The 22,550-nt window shown below is 37.4% G+C and overlaps 1 protein-coding gene across 1 annotated transcript; it reads right to left on the bottom strand.

Moving 5' to 3' along the window:
• Nucleotides 1–707: 707 nt before the first annotated feature.
• GAS2L3 (growth arrest specific 2 like 3) lies at nt 708–22,266 on the bottom strand. The gene is made up of 9 exons (XM_040984207.1): nt 22,221–22,266; nt 21,219–21,266; nt 16,236–16,404; nt 15,053–15,168; nt 13,956–14,097; nt 8,891–8,954; nt 8,007–8,145; nt 4,806–4,913; nt 708–2,882 (listed from the first exon to the last, which is right to left on the bottom strand). Exons 2-9 carry the CDS (start codon nt 21,234–21,236, stop codon nt 1,590–1,592), a joined length of 2,049 nt encoding a protein of 682 aa, XP_040840141.1. The 5' UTR covers nt 21,237–21,266; nt 22,221–22,266; the 3' UTR covers nt 708–1,589.
• Between the last annotated feature and the right edge of the window lie 284 nt (nt 22,267–22,550).

The raw sequence follows: 22,550 nt of genomic DNA, 5'->3' as shown, positions 1-22,550 counted from the left end.
CAACTGAAGCTTATTCTATGACATCTGTACATTTCTGTGAACTAGCTTGTTCTCCAGTAAACACATTTTAGTTGAAAGCAAACACAGTAGTGCAAAGCTCAATATTGAACACAATAACCTTTGCTAACTAATACTGCAAAATTATTTAAAACATCCTTAACACTTCTCAAAGTACGCTATTAATTTTTTAACAGTCACAATTCCTTAAAGATAAGTTATTTACAAGTGCCATTTTAGTTCAATGGAGTCTGTGCCACCACTATGTGAAAGGGAGATGTTTGAGAACATCTGTCTAGATGACAGAAAGCGTTCTCCCAGCCAGCCACCTGCCGTCAGAGACACAGATAACATGATGCTAATAACGTGAACATAATTGGAAAAATCTTACTAAAACTGGCATTGTTCCATAATCTAGAGAAAAATGACATGATGATACAAATTACATTGGGCATCAAGAGTTTTTTCAAAATGCTTAATTTTAAGATAGTTAAAACATAACTCTGATGTTAAAAATACATTATTTTTGTGGAAAAATTCATAGGAAATATTAAAATATCTTTAATATGCTAGAAGCTACTCAGTCATTCTCTCCAGCTGTGCAACATCTACTAAAATACAAGTTTTCATAGATAATATACATTAAAAATCTTTGGGTTTTTTTTTAAAAAACTGAGTTTCTGCTTATGTTTCAATAAGTTAATCTTATTAGTTATACTGAAAGTACTGGTAACTTCAGGCTGGTAAAATAATCACTTCCTTCTCATTTGGAAAGCTTTAAAAGACATAAGTACTAAGAATTTTGTCTAGCCCAGCTCAGAGTAATGCCAAGCTAACATGCAGCAGCCATTGGCACGTGGCATTGTAGCACTAGGTAATCCTGATCAGGAAATCAAATTAGGTGCCTAACGCAGGACAAATGCCAAACCGTTTCTTTCTTGATAAAACATAATACCTAATATTAAGAGTCTCACTGTTGCTATAAGCATGTATGTAACATCCATCCTATAAATGGATGATTTATATAAATATACATATTTTAAAAGTTATATATATATGTGTGTGCATATATTTTTTTTAAAAAAATAGTCCTCATAGTTCAGGAGTGTGGAATATCCAGCCCAAGGGCCATATAATGCTTGCACATCATTTGGTCTGGGCCTGCCAAGACAACCATAATTCAGTAGACTTATAACAGGCTAATTTTCAAGTTGACGATTCTGTCTGGCTCAAGAACGATGTTATAAATATCCAGACAGTCCTTGGAAAAAGGTTTCCCACTCCTGCCATAGTTGTAATTCCAGTAGTGTTATGTGACTTATATTTCCCTCAGCAAGAGCCATGAATAATGACACTATGGACTGAAAGTCGCATCTATGTCTAGTATGAAAAAGAACCTTGTAGTGATTTGACAACTCTTTGCCTCACAAGAGTAGTTGCTGATGGATTCAGAGATGTGGATTCTGATGAGCTTCCTCCTCGTCCCAACACCCGTCACCCTTCTATGTTGTTCTGGAACACATATGCATGGGAGAAACCTGGACGCATTCACTCTGCTCCAGTCCTGTTTTCTTAAAATGTCACAGGCATATTTATTTTCTAGGTTTCTTACTTCCGGTCATAACAAAGTAGTGGTCATCATCTTCCTTTTTCTTGGCAGCAGGTTTTCTCTCTCCACTATCTGCTTCCTTACCAGATGAAGGTGGCTTCTTGCTGGGAGTTGGGGTCTTGCCACTTTTTGGAGGTCCTTTGGCTGAATACTGGCCCTTGGTGGCAGTGTGTGCTGCCTTGGTTGCTGTCTGTGTTTTCACAGAAGACTGGGGAAGGCTCATGGTGGACAGTGGAGTGCGGCCAGGGGATTTGGAGGAGCTGGGTCCTGCCCTTTGGCATGGACTTTTCGACTGATGCTGCTTTTTGACAACTGAAGCTGTATGGCTGTTTTTTGAGTCCCGTGCATTTCTTGCAGGAGAAATGGAAGCCACAGAAACTGGCTGATTTAGATTCAAGGCTGGTTTAAGTTTCTGGGCCGGGACCAGCCCTGCAGGTGCAGCTCTGTCAGATGGCTGGGCCTGGGCTCCTTGGGCTGTGGCTTTGGAATTGGGTTTTGTCATTTTGGCAGGGGACTGGAAGGGGGACGGTTTAGGTCTTACGTGTATGTTTGCTTTAGGTGCCTTTGGATACTTTGATGAAGAACCTAAATGTGCAGCTGAGTGAACTACTTTATCATCCTTTGAAGAAATATGACTGTCTTTCAAATACTTCAATTCGGCTTTTCCAGAACACTTACTTGGCAGCTCTTTTGAACTGTGGGCTGGAATGACCCTGGCCTTAGGGGTACCAGAGGATGTGACACATTTCCTTAATGACTCAGTTACGCAAGGTGCAGTTCTTGATAAAACAGGTGAAGAAGTACTGTTACCAACGGGGCCCAGTGAAGACGGGACGCTGTTTGAAGAAACATGTGGCTTCTTTGTTGTGCCTTTTGAAGACTTGAGCTTGAGATGGGAAGGCATCGCTGAGGAAGTTGGACCTTTAGAAGGGCCTGATGCGGAGCCTGGATGCCCTGCTTTCTGTGAGGAAGCCGGCAGCTGAGAGCCTGGTGGATGCACCTGTTTTTCCTTGCTCCTGGGAACTGCTGTGCCAGGTTTGGGATTTTGTTTCTGAAACATGTTAACTGCTGACAAAGGATTCATCTCAGGAGGCTGAGGTGTTCTGGCAGGTGAATCAGGTACGTGTTCATTAGAAACTCCTTTTTGAAATGCTAGAATCTTTTGTTCCAGTGTAGCAAACTGTAATATTCGACAGGGATCATATTTAAGCAAAAATCCTTGAAGAGTATCCCAGCCTCCGCCAACACGGACCATAACGTGTTTTCCATGAAGCATCTGCCCCCACAAAGAAAAGTAAAAAAATTTAAAAAGTTGTAAAATTGTGAGGTTCATAATAAAGTAACAATGTGTTAGCAGTCATATTTTGTGATATTGAGACCTATGACATTCAGAGAATTTGCCAGCATTTTCATACAAATTGATAGCCTCTGGTACTATTAATAAATTTAATTCAGGTTGAGTTATACAACTACAATCAAATTCCTCCAACCTGTTAGCAACATATTTACAAATAACTTGCATCTTAAAAACCTAAGTTATTAACATGCAGAAGTGCAAGGTCAATGTTGTTCAATGAAGAGTAAAAGAAAAAGGGAGAAGAGATGAAGGAAGGAGAAATGAGGACCTAAAGGAAAAAACAGTGCCTGATAATAAAGAAAAAAAATAGGGAAGAAATAAAAAAGACCAAACATTATACTTTACAATTTAATTATTTTCATATACACCAATTTAATCTTAAAGACACTCTGATAAGATTTATTATTAGTTCTTCTTTGCAGACAAGAAAATTATGCCTCTTAGAGATGGTGGAATTTGTCCCAGCTAACACAGCGTGGCCTGGTCTCTCCTGGACTGGGTGCCTGTAACCCAGATGGTGCTTTTGTGGGGATGAGACACCATGCCTTTGTCAGTACACCCCAAGTTGGAGTTCAGTTTCTTGTCCTTACAGCAGACCAATATGTAGAACTAAATGAGGTTCCCCACAAACTTTAGGTATTTGTTTATTTGGCAGAAAGAAAGAAATATAAAATTCCCATCCCCTGATTCGCTTCCGAAATGTCTGCAAAGGAGCCAGGAACTCAGTACAGGGCTTCTAGCTGTGCGGAACGGACCCAGGAACTCGACTTTCTCTTTCCCCTGGCACACATTATTAGCAAGTTGGAACCATGAGTGGAGTGAACACTTGAACCCAGACACTCTGATGCAGGGATATGGGATCCCAACTCTCAGTCTTCAAGTGCTAGGCCAAATGCCTTCCACTGTGCATGGATTTTAATTCTGAGTCCCATGCTATGTGCATCATGGCTATCTGTATCACAATGCCTTTAACAAGAAAGCTAGTTAAGAGATGGAAAGTGCAGGAGAGTGTTTCTGTGTGACTTTGGTAGGTGGTGGTGAGGTAATGATAATATGTGAAAGGGAAGAAAACTAGACGGTGAAATTATATTTTAATTATTATTATATTACTGCTAACTAGGAAATAAAACAGTTCCTAATTTTAGATCAGAATTGGAAAGAATGCTGAATCGGTGAAATTTCAGTCTCATCAGGAGAGGACAATTAACCCACAGCAGACGGGACAGAGGCGGAAGATGAACACGATGATGAGTACACGCAGCAAGGCTGTGGCCGTGAGAAACAATTTCTATATGAAGCCCAAAGTATATGTTATCATAAATAGCATGTTTCTATTTCCTTTTCTTGTTAGGCATTTCATTGCAGTAGATGTTTTATTTTTGTTTTCTCTTGTAATAGTGGAAAATTACTCCCCATTCGGTTATTTGACAAATGGCATAAGACACCAGAAGGGTACAAGGAGCTTTGTTCCTCAGTTATATTTCACTGTTTAGTCGTAGGAATTCTGAAGTTAGTTGTTTGCAGTGTTTAAATCACCTATCTGAACTGATCATGAAAGGCAAGAAGTCTGTATTTTTCTTTTTTTAAGGTTTAACAATTGTAAAGAAAATAATTGAATGGACTCTGGTGCCGCTGAATATGTATTTTTTGGAGAACAAAAAGAAAAAACAGATTCACATTAAGCAGATGGTGGAGAGGGCATATTTTCCCGATACAGTGAAATTCTTCCATTAATTGCATCATCCATTCCAGCTTTTTAAAAAGTAAAGCAAAGAGAGGCTGGCAGGAAACCCAATTTCACAACAAGTTCTATATGTGAACACACATGGACCGTGCACTTACTCTTATGAAGAGTATCTTATCCCCAAGTCGGTAACGGCCTTCAGATAAGTACTCGATAGAAAATCTATGTGAACAACTACAAGGAGGGTCTTCAGCAATATGTTTGACCTAAGGTTAAAAATAACTTTAGTACTTGTTACAAAAAGTTTGTCTAAGGTAAAAGTGCAATGTTACTTGACAGCTAGGAAAATCAAACTCAAAAATTCAGTTCAACTATTTAACTTCTTTTACCTCTACCCGCTGACATCTCTTAAGGCTAGACACTGCTAACATGAATGCCGGCAGTGATCAAGTCCCCGGCCCTGCCTGAGGGTCACGAGGCAGGCGGTGTCCTCACGACCACGCAGGAGGACTGCACGGGTAGGATGGCGATGGTGACCTGAGACACATTCCTGAGTGGCAGTCAGTGCGATTTCATCATTAAGACCTGAATGAATACATCTGTGTCGAATCAAGCACTGGCTACTCAGAAAAACGTGAAACAGCAACTTAACACCGTGCTAAACCAATCTTGTGAGGAAATAGCTAGACTTGTTCAAGGCTATTGCTCAAAGAGGTAGCAGTTCCCTAACCTCCCTTTACTCAGGACTATGTAAAATTCTTAAATGCTTCCATTCTGGAGCCATTTTCTCAGAAGTGCTTGCTGCGTTCCGGTAGTCTGCTCAGCTGTTGGGAGCTGAGGAAACCCTACTTCTATGCTTCAAGGAGCTTACGGACTACTTTTCCCCAGCCAACACAACACAAAAGCTACACAATTTCTGTAAAGATGAAAGGATATTTAAGGCTTGGCGTTAAAATAAGTTAAATTATTGGAATACATTTGACTGGAAAAAAAATTCACATATCAACCACAATGGAAAATATTTAAGCTTACCTAAAATTACACTTTTGAAAAAGCAAGATCATAAAATATTTATCTTAATTACCTTGTCACACAAAATATATCTAAATAAACTCGTTTAATTAAACCTAGGGAGGATTAAAAGTCTACTTAGCTATGTCCAATTTAGCTGGACACCAGTAGGGATTTATATGATTGTATGAATTAGTTACTCAAAGATGGGTCAGGAATTCACCTCTCTGCATAGTTCACATCACAAAATATTATTATTTATATGTCAAAAAACCTGATTTTCACAAATCATTCAATCAAGCTTAAGATGTGTATACCCTTGATACCTGTGTCGTTGTACGTATGCACACATTCAGACATATCCGTCCACACCCCATATGCACAAATTGGTAAAAATAAACTGAACCCAGGTAAAGGGGATAAGATTGTTAGAACCATGTTTATACATTAGCTACCCAAAGGAATAGAAAAAACTTCTTAGTCACTATTTTCTAGCAATATAAATTTTAATACATTTAATATAAATTCTTTCCATATAAATTTCTACAGAAATGTATTCTGAGAGGTCACATGGTTTCCTTATTTAAAATCTGCAAAGCTCACTTATACTGAGCAGTAGACATTAGCACTAGTCCCTTGCCTAAACAAGGCACTGAGCATAAGGAACTACAGTAGCAGGCGAGAAAGGCTTCTGATTTTATTTGTTACATACTTAACATAATAACACCCAAGGAAAAAGCTTAAAATCATCTTCAATGGTACTGCGATACTATTGATTCTTTTCCCATTTCTAAATCCTATACAGTTTATATATACAACATATTATATTTACAACATAAAATCAACTTGTCAATTTATTTTTCTAAAGTTTACATTATTTTTCATTATCAATAACAACACATAGAAATAGTGTCAGCAGAAACTATCGGCTTTAATAACTTAAAGATGTTTCGATAATGAGCAAATATATTGATTCCAACAAGTTTAAATATTGCTTTCTTGTGTGAATACAAGAGGTGCATTAACTGAATGGAAATGTTTTTCTTATTAGATTTTATACAGTCTTTACATAATAAGGAAATGAAGACACTGTCATTCTCATTTTATAAGGTATTTTCCTGGTTTCCTTTTTATTTAATCATTGTTTAAGAGATTTAAATTTCATTTTTACCAACTACATTATTTCTTCTTCCCAGACTGATTTCCAGAATCTTCACAGATATTAGGAACATTAACAAATAAATGTATTTTGGTCTGATACAGAGATGCTCCAGCTGACATCTTCATCTCTTGCAAGGCTAACTGAATGTTTTATTATGCTAAGCAAACAATCTAAGTAATAACTTTTCAGTGCTTATTGGTAATGACTTATTTGTTATTTAAAATAATTTTGTACATTAAGCAATTCTACAAAATGGTAGTAAGCAGAAAATGTCTGATACTAAATTTACCTTTATCCCTTAATACTGCGGTTGCTACAGAAAACCCACAGCCTAATAAAATGCAATTCCATGAACTTCTACATAATGAGTATAAACTTTAGAAGACTTTTCAATTTAACATATCTAGCAATAAGCTGTCAGGGAGGAATTCAGAAATAAATTCATCAGTGCTCTTCACAAGTTTTCCTGTTCCTGGATTCTCCAAGTGTACATGCATTCACTATTCACTTAGAAAATCCGGACAGTGCTCTAGCTTTTCTGCCTTCCCCATAAGTAGCTACTGATTCCTGTCAATTCTACCTCCCAGATGTCTCAGATTTATTCCTTTTGTTCTGTTTCCTCTACTGCTGTTCAAGTTCAAGCTTTCATCATCTTACGCACGGATAAGTACCATAACACCAATACAACCTCTATGTGACCATGAGAGCAATCCTCATAATTTGGAAATGAGATTATAATCCTGCCACGCTAAAACAAAAATCAATGGCCTACGCTACCCTTCATGATGGGTTCCTGTCTGTTGACTCCATCATTACACAACTTAACCCACTCTTCAACCTACACAAATGACATCGCCCTTAAAATGTGCCTTGGAGGCTGGCATTGAGCCGAAGGGGTAATGTACTGCCTACAATATCAGCATCTTAAACTACTGGCTTCTGTCTAGTCCCAGCCCTGGCCATTAAGACTGCAAAAACTTAAAAGAAAAAAAAAAACATATATAGCTCCTTGAACTCATCAGTAAGTGGAGATTTGTAGCTAATGTATGGCAATAAACAAGAAACAATTTCCTTTAATCACCACCATCATGTGTAGCAAACTAAAGGTACATAAAACTAGCAAACTCCAAGATATCAAAACAAACAAACAAAATTTCTTTAAAAAAAAAAATGGGCCATTACTTACAGCTTCATGCAGCTCTTCATGCTGGCAGCATGATTTCGGAATGCTAATCGAATCTTCAGGCCCAGAAGTATTGAGCAAGGTTTCTTCCAACTCAATTTCTTTCTCAAGTTTTACTAACACTGGTGGCTCCACTCCATATCTGAAAACCAAGCAAAAGATATGATCATTCAAGCAAAGGTGACCCAAACACTTCCCTGGATATCAAGATATCATTTTCTCCTCCTCCCTTTCCTTTTCTTCCCTTCCCTTCCCTTCCCTTCCCTTCCCTTCCCTTCCCTTCCCTTCCCTTCTCCCCCTTCTCTCTCACATACACAGTTACACACACACACTGTTTTGAAGAAAAATCTACACGATTCTCTTCTACCAGCTGTGTTGTTTTATTAAATCATGTGGAAATGCTTTTGACTGTCTCGTAGGTTGCCAAAAACCCACATGAGCATCTTCACAGCACAGCACACATCGGGGCTACTAGAAATCCTGAAAATCTACTTGGGATTCTGAAAGACACCTTTAAAACCAGGAGTGAAAAAAGATTGAGGCTGAAGTAGGTACAGGAGGCACAGGCCTTGGTCCTCTTAACACACCCTCTCTATGTTCAGAGGACTTGCTTTGCCTGAAACTGTAATTAAAACTTCTTGATCTTACCCTTGCCTTATCTAAAGAAAGTTTAAATAATCATGTTCAATTTAATATGAAATAAAGGCAAGCTATACTAAGAAAAAACAGATGTTGACATATGCTTAAACATAGTAAACAAAGTTAAGACACCAAAAGGAAGTTGAAATAAGATATTGGGTTTTTAGGGAAAATGGTGTTATAAGCTAAAATTAATAGCTTCAAAATGTTTACAAAATTGACATTCTGAAATATTTTGGAATACATACCTGGACACAATTCGTCCAATCTCAAGTAGACAAAGATATACCTGTCTTGGATCTTTATGCAAAACTGTGGAAATAAGATACGTATTAAAAAGCAAAATTAAATAGGAAGACACATTTTTTGGCATGGAAAAGGGCAAAATAAAAAAGAAGGAATACAGTGGGCTTACTTGTTTGTAAAGATTTAAAATAAATATATTTATATTTTCTATTTATCCTTATCTTTTATCAATTATTTTTATTTTTCAAAATTGACTAACAGGAGAATAGCAGTTCTTTAGATATAAAACACTAAGGGTTTTTGTAGCATTAAATTAGTTACATTTAAGATACCTCCATGAGAGATTCTTTTAGACATTTCAGTTGTATTCCATGCTATCATCAGCACAGTGCTATGTGCCCATGCGTCTATCAAAACTCTTATCAAAACAGAAGGGGGAGCACTTCCTAAATCATTCTCTGATGCTCACATCACCCCAATCTCAAAGCCAAACAAACACAAGAAAACTAAGGAACAATACACAAATTATCAATAAAATACCAGCAAAGGTCAGCAACATATTAAAAAGGAGTAAAAACCATGAGATTTATGAGAGAAATGCAAAATTAGTTCAACATAAGAACAACCAAGGCAATATATAATTTGCAAAATAAAACAAAGACTCAATTATCTGAAAAGACACAGAAAAGAGCAGAAAAAAAATCAACATCCTTTCTTGGTTAAAAAAAAAATGACAATAAACTAGGAATAGTTTTTCAGTTTGCTAAAGGACATCTATAAAAAGCTCACAGCCCATGCCACTCTTAAGGGTAAAGGACTCAAAGCTTCTCTTCCAAGATCAGGGGAAAGACAGGGAGAAGCACTCTTACCGCTTCTAGTGAGCATTATACTCGAGGTCCTAGCCATGGCATGCAGGCAAGAAAAATAAGCAAAAAGGATCTAGATTAGAAAGTAGGAATGAAAACTCTGTCTAATCATAGACAACATAACTCTGTGTTTAGAAAAATCCCAAAGAGCACCACCAAAAAAAAACTTAATAAGCAAATTCAGCAAAGCTGCAGAATACCATATCAACAGACAAAAATTATTTTTATAAGTTGGAAATGAAATAACTTGAAAATGAAATTACAAAAATTAAAAATTCCATTTAGACTAGCTTCAAAACACTATGAGAAACTAAATCAGACATAAATTAAAGAACATTCCATGCTCATGGATTAGGAGATAATGCTGTTAAGGTAGCAACGATTCCAAAAGTGACAGATTCAAAACAGTCTCTAACAGCCCTTTCTTCAGAAATTAACATGCTGATGATAAATTACATGGAATTGTAAGGTGCAAAAAAATAGCTAAATCAATCCTCCTCCCAAAAAATGAAGATATATATTTCTTGATTTCAAAACTTACTATATTAGGATATAATAATTAAGTCAGTATTTTATTGGCATAAGTATAGGCATAGAGATCAATGGAAGAAGATTGAGGATCCAGAAATGAAAGCAACCATTTATGTTCAAGAAGGGTACCAAGACAACTCAACAGGAAAAGAATAATCTTTTTTCAACTAATGGGCTGTCTGCAGGCAGAAGAATGAACCTGAGCCCTTCTTCACAGTACATACCAAAGTGAACTAAAAATGGAGCAAACATCTAAATGCAAAAGATTTGCATTTTAACTCTTTTAAGGAGACTCAGGTAGAAATCTGCATGGCCTTAACTAGGCTATGCTTATTTAGAGATGATACCGAAAGGATTAGCAAACAAACAAACAAAAACAATTGATAATGTAAACTATCAAAATTTAAAGCATTTGTGCATCAAATTATACCATTATCAAAGTAAAAAGACACCCAAAGGCCAGAAAAATATACGCCAATCATATCTGATAAAGGACTAGTGTCTAGATAGACAAAGATCTCTAGCAAATCAACAAAGAAGAAACATGGGCCAAAACAGAATGATTTGATTACGCATTTCTTCAAAGAAGACACAGGCATAACCACAGAGCTCGTAAAACATTCTTAATGTCACTAAAGAAAGACAAATCAAAATCCATGCGATGCTGCTTCTTCCCCATTACGATGATTTTGATAAAAACAAAATACAGACAGCAAGAAGTGTTGGTGAGGATGTGGGGAAATTGAAATACTCTTGTATTGCTGGTGGGAATGTTCAACGGTGCAGCCACTATGAAATAGCTTGGTGGTTCCTCAAAAATATCAGCATAAAGTCACTGTGTGAGAAAAACCCAGCAATCCCATGCCTAGGAATACCTGAGAGAGTTAAAGCCATAAGTTGCATAAAAAATGTTCATAGAAGTACTTTTCATAATAGCCAGAAAGTGAAAATAACCCAATTGTGTACCACCTGATGAATGGGTTTAAACTACATGAATATCTATACAATGAGATATCTTCAGCCATGAAAAAGGAACAATGTTACATGCTACAACGTAAATGAACCATTATATTAACTGAAGGAACGAGACACAAAGGGCTGCATATTGTATGATTTTATTTATATGAAGTGACCAGAACATGCAAACTCATAGAGACAGAAATTAGACTAGTGGCAGCCAGCACATAGGGAGTAATTGAAACAACTGCCAGTAGGCATGGGTTTTCTGTTGGAAGTAATAGAAATGTCCTGAAATTATCCAGTGGTGATGATGGTACAATACAGTGAACATAATAAAGAACTGCCATGGACATTTCTAAAAGGTAAACATTATGTTAGGGAAAGCACAGCTTAACTTTCCAAGGACAAAGCCTGATGGTAGAACTTCGGCTCAGTGCACCAGCACGGTTGCTGTGGGTTATCTCTCTCTCTGATCCAGTCCGTGGAGTCAGAAACTCCAGGAAAGTTGTGAGTTCTAATCTAGGAATGTGCAGTGTGCGATGAATGGCAAGTACCCTGTAACTCTCTCATAGAAATGACAGATGCTCTAAGTTATAACTAGCATCTACTATACTCCCCCAGCACAAGGCATAATCTTTTAAAATCAATGAAAAGTTGATAACTGAGATTAAAATTCCTGCCAATGAATGAATTTACAAAAAAAAAAGTTTGTTTGTTTTTACACCATTAGAAACACCTTAAAATTATCTATTTATTTCTTTAAATTACCTCCAGTCCTTTGCAAAGCAAAAACTTAAAGGCTCATCTCTGCGTAGTTTCCAGAGTGAAAGCATTAGATGACCGATCAGTTAATCCCTAGAAATGAGTTCATGGCATTGGTGGTGCTTTGCTGAGTCCTACCCTGACCTTCAGGACAGTCAGAAGACGTCTTCTGCTGAACATGAGAAATACAAAATCATATCCTTTCAGAAACAGGAAAGGGAAGCACGTCCTTTTCATTTTGATCTTCAGAAGACGGATGTGCCGTTCAATCCACCTGTCATGGTGATTGGCACGCCTGGACTTCAGGCAGAGTGAGGTGAGGGCTGAGAGGAGCAAGCATTACACCTTACTGCACATCTGACAGAGGAATCCAGAAGCACCCGGATTGGGTAGCAGCTTATCCTGAGTGCAGGCTAGCAGGGTATACACTGGCACTGTAGAATTTAAAGATTATAATTAAACCAACTGAAAGTTAGTTTGGTTTTTGTTATCACTAAGAACCAGAAATTCTAAGCAATGTCAGTGATAAAACTTCTTTCTACCCAGGAAAGCAATTCTCACAGCTACAGCCTGGGTGTGCCACTGCTCCCAGCACAACACCAAGAATTCCATGTGTGTTTGTGTTAACGGATGCATATATTTGTATGAGATACTTCAAAAAGTTTGGGGAAAAATAAAATCATAAGTTCATGTTGGTGCAATAAAACGTTTTGAACTCCATGCATAGTTTTTTTCACATTACACATTTTTCATGAGCTCTGTGATGACCTTGAGTATGCACAGACTTCAAGACTGCCAGCAAAATAAGCTCATCTTTAAAACCCATTTTCATAAGCTTCTTGAAGCAACTACACACACACACACACACACACACACACACACACACACACACACACACCCCTATGTATAAATGGTGGAAATACATCCAGTATAAAATTCAGTTGGATAGCTACTAATCTAACCACTGGACAGATGCCTCTATTTACTTAAAGGAAATGTAAAAATTGTCAGTAATAGAATATAACTTTTCAAAATTGTCAAGTCAGCCCATTTAGATGACCAAGATGGCAGCTGTTGTTTATAAGGTAAATCTAAACACTGTCAGTGCTTATTATTTGCACTTGTTATTTCTGCAATTATATAGTTATGAGAAAAATCACTAGTAATTTAGATTTGAAAAGGTGATTCTTGAAAAAAAAAAAGTATTACAAAAGCATTAGTCCAACACCTTTCTGAGAAAATTTATTTAGAAAGAATTTGGACCTGGTACAACGGCTCAGTGGCTAAATCCTCACTTTGTAAGCTCTGGAATCCCACCTGAGTGATGGTTCATGCCCTGGATGGTCCAACTCCCTACCTGTGACCTCAGAAAGCAGTAGAGGATGACACAAAGCCTTGGGACCTGCACCCACATGTCTCCTGGCTCCTGACTTTGGATCGGCTCAGCTCCAGTCATGGTGGCTACTTGAGGAGGGAACCAGCACATGCAAGATCTCTCTCACTATGTTTCTCCTTCTTTCTGTAAATCCGCCTTTCCAATAAAAATGAACAAATCTTAAAAAAAACACAGAGAGAGAAACAAAACAAAACAACTCATCCATTGATTCACTCCCAAACCAAGGGCTGGGAACTCAATCATGTTTCCCATGTGGGTGGCAGGGACCCAAATACTTGAGTCATCACCTACAGCCTTCCAGAGTGGTCATTAGTAGGATGCTGACATCAGCAGTGGAGCTGAGACTCAAACCCAGGCACTCCAAGGACAGGTATCCCAACCAGTATCCTTACCACAGGGTTCAAGGCCTGCTCCTTACAAACTTGAGCACAGCTCTTTCTAGGAGAACAAGATGCACCATTTGAGTCCATATTTGTAAACAAACAAAAAATGAGGGGTAAAAAAGTCCTGATGAATATCAAAACGAACAATGATGATGACCACAACACTTACCTAACCCTTCAGACTCAAAGAGGTAAGTCTCATCAACCCCAATGTGTCGACACCAGTGGAGGAAGTTTGCAGTATTGTCTCTGGCAAAGAATGAACCTGGTGCAGCATTTTTCTTACAGGGCACTTTTCTCATTGGAAAATTCTGGAAAAGAAAAAGGAATACTTTCAAAAATGCACCAGGGATATTTTCATTAGTTATTCATTTGACTATTACTAAGTAATTATTCAATGCATTAAATCAAACTAAAAAATATACAGCTTTGGGATAAAGACTATCTTCCAAAAAATTATTTAATTTTACTATGCTTTAAGCTACATTCCAGGAAATATTTAACAATCTGGTCAAAACTAACAGTAGCATCAAACAGCTCTAATCTCCTTCTTTTAAAAAAAACATCACTCTGATAATTCCAAAGCAGATTTCTATGGTATATTCTCCACACATAGCTCAATACAACACATTATCGCTATCTTAGGTTACAGGCACATTCACTCTGGCTTTCTTCCTGATGTACATCTTCATAAAGATGTTTTTAATTTCTTCAAATAAGGAAGTAGTTGTCCACTCTGAAGTTCTTTGAAAACAGATGGTCCCCATTTCATAGAATCCTAATCGGACTACCTGATCCAAGTACTTAATCGTACTGAGAATTATTTTAGTTTAAAATTTTGCTCAAATAAGCAATTCTGGAACATGATTTTTCGAATGCAGAAGACACAGCAAGTTTCAGTAAGTCTCGTCCCATCTCTACCCTGCAGCTCCTCTCTCTAACCAGAAACAGTCACTACCGTCAGTTCCCTGTATATTCCTGTTATTTTTCCCAGAACTAAAATACCGTTTTTAAAACTGAAGACCTAATGATCATTGCAAAAAATAAAATCGAATATCTCATTTAATTTCACTGAAATCTTGCAGGTGAAATGTGAATAACTTACAAAGGAATACATTTTCCCACTTGTAGCTCAAAAAGGTTAGGTCAGTTATCCAAAGTGTCACAGCCAGGTGGAAGGTTACAACCTTACAGAGGAAAGAAATGCACGTGCACAAATCAATATGCACCAAGTTGTGGAACCACCACTGCCACACGCTCACTTACTCGCGGCTCTTCAAGGCTGCATGCTTTCACCATGTTCTGAAGAACAGCAACCAGCTGGCACAACAGCACTCCATTGTCAAGCTCTTCCAATAGGCTTTCCGCCTTGACTTCAATACCTAAAAACATATTTCAAAGTTAAAGTTCTTCTAGAAACAGTGAAATCAAATAATCATTAGAATGTAATTAAATGGAAACAGATCCTAGTTCAAACGCTAGAAAACACATAGATTCTAGTTCAAATATTACAAAAGTATCAATTCCAAATATTCACTTCAGAGGGTAAGTGAACCCAGCAAACTGGCAAGCTGGATGACCCAATAGAAACAGAAATATCCATGACATAGTTTCATAAAAAGCAAGTTGACATTAGGATGAAATAAGTTCACTGCATATTCACATTGCTTACACAAACATTTTTCTATAAATAAAATGGACTTTATTCATAATTTAAAAATTAAAGATAGTAGTACCATAACCAATAACCAACTTTTCATCATCTCTAAAATACCATTTTAAAGCATCATTAGCACAAAAGAAGCTATAAAAATGATCCAAATACTGATAACAAGCATGTAGAGGGAGAGAATGGTGTATGTTTAGCTATTTTTTAGAGAACAATCAACAATCATGAGGATGTATCTTTTCATGAAAATTCTGAACTATCACACGAAATTATGTATTTAAAGTGATTTTCTTGGGTGAAAATTCAGAGCATTTATCAAGATGTCTAATGAATTAGAAGCACGACACCAGACCATCTTCACCCTGCCATTTCCTCCTGGGTTTCATATATCTCCAGCCCTCAGCACATGAGAATTAATCAGTGTTTTAACTAGTATAAACAGATTCCACCAGGAATCTCACGCCTGTAAAAGATTTATTGAAGGGAGCGGGGAGAGGTCAGTGAAACAAAACCAAATTAGACATACATAAATTTTTAAGATATATTTAATATGCACAAATAAAAACACTGAAACTCAAAACATACTGATCTCTTCAGCTACTTTAGATTTCCTAGTGCTCAGGCTGGTTCAGACGACCTCCCCAACCAGGTTGTTTGTTTGGGACAATGAGAGAACACTGAGTATTTCATTCGCTACAATCACTCTTCAGCAAAGAGTAAGGCTCTCATTAAATACTTCTTGGGTAATAATACAATTTCGGATATCCTTGCTAGCCTTACCTAACAAACCAGACAGCCAGATGGACAGATCTTCTTGCATAGGCAACAGAGTGGCTTCATGTCTCACAGCTATCCACTCATCATATTGACAAACATTGGCCAACCCTGGCCCATGTCTGGGAGTCAGAGGATTCCGTGGACTTAAAGGCAGATCTTCTCCAAACCAAACCTAAAGAAAATGCCAATCGAATAAATGAATGCAGTCTTATATTAAAAGTCATAGTAATTTACATCCACATTTAAATAATGAAGTATAAGTCATATATAAAATATATATATTTACACATATGTAGAAACTGCAGATCACATAAAATATGGATGTTAGACCCAAACTATCAGTCCCTGGGATGTCTTCACTGTTGAATCTTGTGGTTAAATGTATATGAGCCCCCTAACCAATAAGTGGGTTCTACTACAGTCAAGGAGATACAATCTGACAAATATTTTTCTGTCCCTTGTCAGCTAAGTGTTTACTATCTTAATTATAAAATGGATTATTAACCCCTGCCTTACAAGATACATTTACATAGCATCTGGCATTGGGGCTATCAGATAACTGAGATTCAACAGAATGCATTGAATGGGTGGCTAAATGAATGCATATAAAAAATACACATTTTTGTAAACTTAAATTCTAACTGCATTATCTTTAAAACAAAAAATGTCTAACTATCCTTGTTTAAATCTATGCAGTTTGTTACAAAGTCCACAAGGGCAAGACTGGTGAGTCACCTGCTTTTGCTTAGCATACAAGCTAATAATAGGTTTTACATTTTATGATGACTGTTAAGGAGTTATCTGTTTAATCATCTCACTTTTGCTATTGGCTGGCAAAGCCTAAAATATTTCCTATGACCTGGACAATGCCAAGAGGAGCGTGAAGAGCAGCATAGGCATACTGTCAAACCAAAGCATAGAGAACTTTGAAATACAACTAGACCTGTCTTTATCTGAGTATTTATAGAAAAGATCATAGTCAATTCTTTAAATTGTCAAAGAAACAGTCATCTAATTATAAACTTTTTGAAAAATATGTAAATAGCCTTTGCCCTGCCCCATCCTAAACAACTCTGGAAGGGTCTCGCTAGAGCACAAGGGATGTGACAAGGAGGTTCTTGCTTGGAATGAAATGTCAGAGCTTGAGTGACGTGAGAAGTCATCCACACACAGGGACAGCCCTGTGCAAGGTGTCAGACCCTAATGTCCTTCCTAATGTCCTTTACAATCACTGGTACAGCTGGAAAATGGAAGAGCAAGTATGAATGCTTGTCAAGGAAAGGTAAACGCGTTAGAAGGATGGTTCTGTAAAAATTACACACGAAAATGCAGAAGTTAACACTAACAAGTCATGTTTCTTCTTGATATATTGGAGAGAAGTGTATGTTAGATTCTTCTATTCCTGTAAGCAGAATTCCTCCCCCTCTCCAAAATACCACATACATAAAAGTTGTTCTAAAACATGGCAAAAGCTGTCACATTGCAGAGATTCTTCATCCACAGCTAGTCTGTAGATGAACTTAGATACATAAACTGGTTGTTTCCATTTAGGGAAAAAATTATGACTAAACACAAATGGTTCTTTTCTCAAAGAGAGATTGTAGTTTTATCAGATTCTCAAAAGGCCAGGATTCAAAAGAAGTTAAGAATTCTGGTTCATCCAGTAAATCTCCTTCAGGTCCCGGGAGAGGAGCTTTCTCTGGTCCTTACTTCCAACTTCGGATCCCCACCCTCTCTTGCAATGACCATCAGGGTCGCTCCGGAGGCTCCCCTTGATTCCCCCAAAATTAGATTAGATAGACAGAGACCAATAAGGAAAGCTTAGAACAGACAAGAAATGGTCAGCGTGGATTTACATATACCTTTACTAGGTAGGACACAAAGATTAGTTACTCCTCACTAAGGTATTGGAGATTTCTCTGCACACCCTACCTAAAACTGTTCTGCGCCCCAATTGTTAACACATGCCTTGTTAGAGTTATAAGCCTGTTTGGACTATCCTAAAATTTGTGAAGTTCAGTAAAAATCATGCTTGAATACTATAAGCTGTTAAATATAAAAAATGAAATAGACACAAGACAGCTGAATAGCACCCTATAACCACTTTAAGGTGTATAGCAGCCGGTTGTGTATAAACTAAAACTGAAATGTCAATGAAGTAGTCACAGGATGTGGTTAAGAACTTGCATTTTCTAACATATTGGTCCCTCAATACCATGTCAATCAACTCCATAATGTTGTTAATTGTTGAGGTGATGTTGTGGCTTTTCATTGGAGAGGATGATATTCTGCCAGCTCTACTTTCAGACCAGGGATGGTCTCCCAAAGAAACTGTTTAAACTATCTGGATAGGGGCCCGGCAGTGTGGTCTAGCGGCTAAAGTCCTCGCCTTAAACATGCCAGGATCCCATATGGGTGCCGGTTCTAATCCCGGCAGCTCCACTTCCCATCCAGCTCCCTGCTTGTGGCCTGGAAAAGCAGTCGAGGACGGCCCAAGGCTTTGGGACTCTGCACCCATGTGGGAGACCTGGAAGAAGCTCCTGGCTTCGGATCAGCATAGCATCGGCTGTTGCGGTCACTTGGGGAGTGAATCATTGGACAGAAGATCTTCCTCACTGTCTCTCCTCCCTGTATATCTGACTTTGCAAAAAAAAAAAAAAGAAAAGAAAAGAAAAGAAACTATCTGGACAATAAGATGCTGGACACTATGCATGGCACATGCTCACAATGAAGAAATCATGACTGGATATGAACTGTACTACTGCAACAATGTGGAGGATCCACCATGGGGGGAGAGAGGGCACTGGGAGGGGTTGGGGGAATCCCAGAGCCTATAAAACTGTGTGATAAAACAAAATTTAAAAAAAAAGAAAGAAAGAAAAGGAGAAAAAGAAAAAGAATCCTGGTTGATCAATTTTTAGATTGTACACTGATTAATCAGAATGAGAGGCACAGAAGAGTATGAATGATGTTACTGTATTAAATAAGAAGTCAATTAATAACAGCTATTTGGTACCCCCTTTAAAAGGCATTTATGAATACAAATATCTGATATGGCTAGCAGAGAAAAAGGTCAAAGTCCTGAAACATCGCCACAGTCAGCAGGGAGAGAAGTGAAACTCTTCCTGAAAGCTATGCAGGCTACATTTGGCAAACACTTAATGAAGATCCATCAGTGGCATCTAGACCAGAGAAGTTTCTGTGCATCCTTAAGATAAAACTATCGAAAGTATTGTTTCAGTGTACCATCTAGTACTTTCGCATTAATATTTTTAGATTCATTAATATTCATAAATGAGATCGAAGGTCAAAATCCTCCCTCTTGTGAGGTGGGAACCCCTTTTCTGCCATGGACCATCTGGATATTTATAACTTCACTTGTGGGCCATACAACAGTCTTAATTTAAGGATTATCCAGCTGTGGATTTACTGAATTTCAAATCCACCTGTGGCTCTCTTGTCTGGACCAGACCAGGTGATTTTCTGTGCACTATATGCCCAGGGTCTGGACATTCTCCAGTGCTGCAATACAGAAATTGTAGAAAATTCAGATACTTCTCAAATGTTTATTCTTTTTGTAGTGGTATTATTTTGCACAGAATGTACATTTTCACACTGCAAGTGTTTAGAAAAGATAGCAGCTAATGTAGTTATAAATATCGTTGGGCATCACTGCTCCACAGGCACCTTGTGTTTATGCACCCCTTGCCTACCTGTGTGTGAGCAATCTTTCCAAAACATATATCACATTGCCTCGGGAGACATGATATCTCTTACTACAGCAAAGAGGAGATATGCTGACTACTCGTTACGTATGATTCTGTTTCCATAATCTGGGGGTTCTTTTCTCTCCTCCAATGCCCACACTGCAGATTTATGTATCATTTTGCCCTTCTTGGTTCACTACATGGAGATTGAATGTTAGGAGATTGATACTAAAAAAAAAAAGATGTGCTTACTCAAAAAAAAAAATCACAAAATTAAAAAATAATGAGTATTCTGAATATGAAGAAAACATGGTCAATATGGCAGTTGTTAACACTACAAAGAATCAAGAAAAAGGTAATCAATGAGAAACTAATGACAACTCTGAAAGGTGTATTAAAAAAAAAGATTTGGGGTGGTAAAAGGATTAATGAGCATACTAAAGCCCTGGAGGGAGATACGACTTCCTGGGGGACTGTGGTGGACTCCCAGGTCCCAAAAGCAACACTGCATGCTGGGACTCTGTAGAGCTACAGAGCACAGGAAGGCCTACAAGCAGAACGGCATTCAGGGTTGTTCTGGAGCACTCCATAACAAACGCTCTTCTCCAGGCTGTCGCCCACGGGTCTCCTGATAAGCCTTCTTCCTTTTCCGGTTTAACTTCGGGATGATTTTGGTGTACTAACCACACAACAGATTTCTAACATGTTTATTAGACCATATAAATTCTGGCAGGACCTCGGCACATGTTATTTCACTGAATACATACAATAACATAGCAAACACCAATTCTGGAAATTAGTTACAAATGAAGTTGTCCTGCTCTGATTTTCCTCTGCATTTCTCCTCCTACAAAACACACACACACACCACTCTTAAATTTTAATGCCTAGTCATATTTATGCATGTGCTGAGTACATCCACAATTGTTAAAAAAATAAAACAAATTTGTATGTCTTTTCCCCAAAAGCTCTTTTAGCTGCAGATACCCACCAAACTTCAAAGAGGAGGAAATGACAAAGCAGTCCAATTCTTTTCCAAGGTTGGTATGAAGACCTATTTCCCAACCTTAAAGTTGTTTTGATTCTTACACATATTCAGTACAAACAAAAGCTTGCCATTAAAATCTTTTCAGAAAGAACAAACCAAAGCGAGGTATTTTTGTTATTAAAAATGTGATGCTTAAAACACTGGTGTCATAAAAATATTTTCTAATGACTTATTATCTCACTGATTATATTTAAACTTAAATACATATTTTTCTCCAAGAAAAACACTTACTTGAACTGCAGGCTGCATGGTCTTCTTTACTGAGATGAAGTTGTTTTCCTGAAAAGAGAAAAACGTGTTAACATGCACATAATGGCAACTTCCCTACTTTCTGAAACCTCCAAATCAGTGGGAATGTGCCTTGTTCTCCTGTTTTAACCGGCAACCAAAAACTTTTTCTTCTTTTCTTCTTGTTGGGACAGTTAGGCTCTAACTTCTCATTTCATAAAGTCATTCCTCATTTCAAAGATGAAAATCTGAAACATGCTTTAATATGTGGTTTTTCTGGCAGTGATAGCAAAGCAATTCTTGCAGCATTTAGCTAATTAGGTAAAATTAAAATTAAAACATAGCTTGTATGAAGTCTTCAAGAATGTTATTTTCCCCTGTAAACATAGTGTAAATACTGCATAAAATGATATCAGAAATCAAGTGCCTCGTTTTCCCAGAACTCGTACTAGTCACCTAGACTACAGAGTTTATCAGGTTAACCAACCATAGGTTTCTTCCACTAGACAACAAAGTTGTAAACATACAAAATCAGTTTTAACTGTGGAAAATACACCCAAAGCTTTTCTGTAATAATTTTTCAAAGACAAAACCCAAAAGAATCAGTTTGACATCTGAAGTTTTATTCTTGAAACCTATAAGGAAAAATAATCTAATCTGGTTAATAAAAGTAATCAATATAATTCCAAGGGGAAAAGTGAAGAGCTTAAAGACACTCACAATATAGACAAAATATCAGATTGGGTATTTTCAATCGCGAAAAGCAATACAATAAGCCAATGGGCTATATTATTGCAAACTATCACTGAAACGTTCTGAGAAAAATTTCTTAGAAATTAATTAAATAATAGAATTTGAAAATTCTATGAAAAAACATTCTAAGAAAAAAATTTCTAAGGAAAAAAACAAAGCCTCTTTGTAAGACAATTTTAAACCTGAGAGCAAACTATTTCCTCCTGCCTGTTATATCAGACGTACCTCACACACAGCAGCCACCACACATACCTATTTCCTTTCTGGAAGGTTTCTTCTGATAGCAAAGGTGAACCCGGGCTAAGCTGAACCACAGCCTAGCACTGACTCACATTTTCTTTGCAGGAAAGTAAAAAAAAAAAAAAAAAAAAAAAAAAGGAATGTCTTTTGAATGTAATTTTTCCTTCTTTCTGCCACAGCAAAAGGCCAAAGTACAAGTGAGCATTATTACTGGGCCTGTTCTCCTGGTCACAGGCTCATTCAGTGGGGAATACATTTTCCTTTAGCATAAATAATCCTTTGTCTCCAACAAAGATCCACAGTAAGAAGCTTCCAAGTCCATTTTTCAAAAATTCAGCAAAG

This window comes from Ochotona curzoniae, unplaced genomic scaffold (assembly GCF_017591425.1).
Source record: "Ochotona curzoniae isolate NIBS_2020 unplaced genomic scaffold, NIBS_Ocur_1.0 contig_1014, whole genome shotgun sequence".
NCBI lineage: Eukaryota > Metazoa > Chordata > Mammalia > Lagomorpha > Ochotonidae > Ochotona > Ochotona curzoniae.
Note: the sequence above shows the minus strand (reverse complement) of the source record. Positions and strands in the feature narration are given on the sequence as shown.

Bases quoted from the DNA above. Each gene is read 5' to 3' on its own strand.
- GAS2L3 (XM_040984207.1), bottom strand. The intron at 15,169-16,235 runs GTAAGGCTAGCA...ATATGTTTTTAG, and splicing joins CTGGCTGTCTGGTTTGTTAG to GTATTGAAGTCAAGGCGGAA. The intron at 14,098-15,052 runs GTAAGTGAGCGT...TTTCTTTTCCAG, and splicing joins GCAGCCTTGAAGAGCCGCGA to AATTTTCCAATGAGAAAAGT.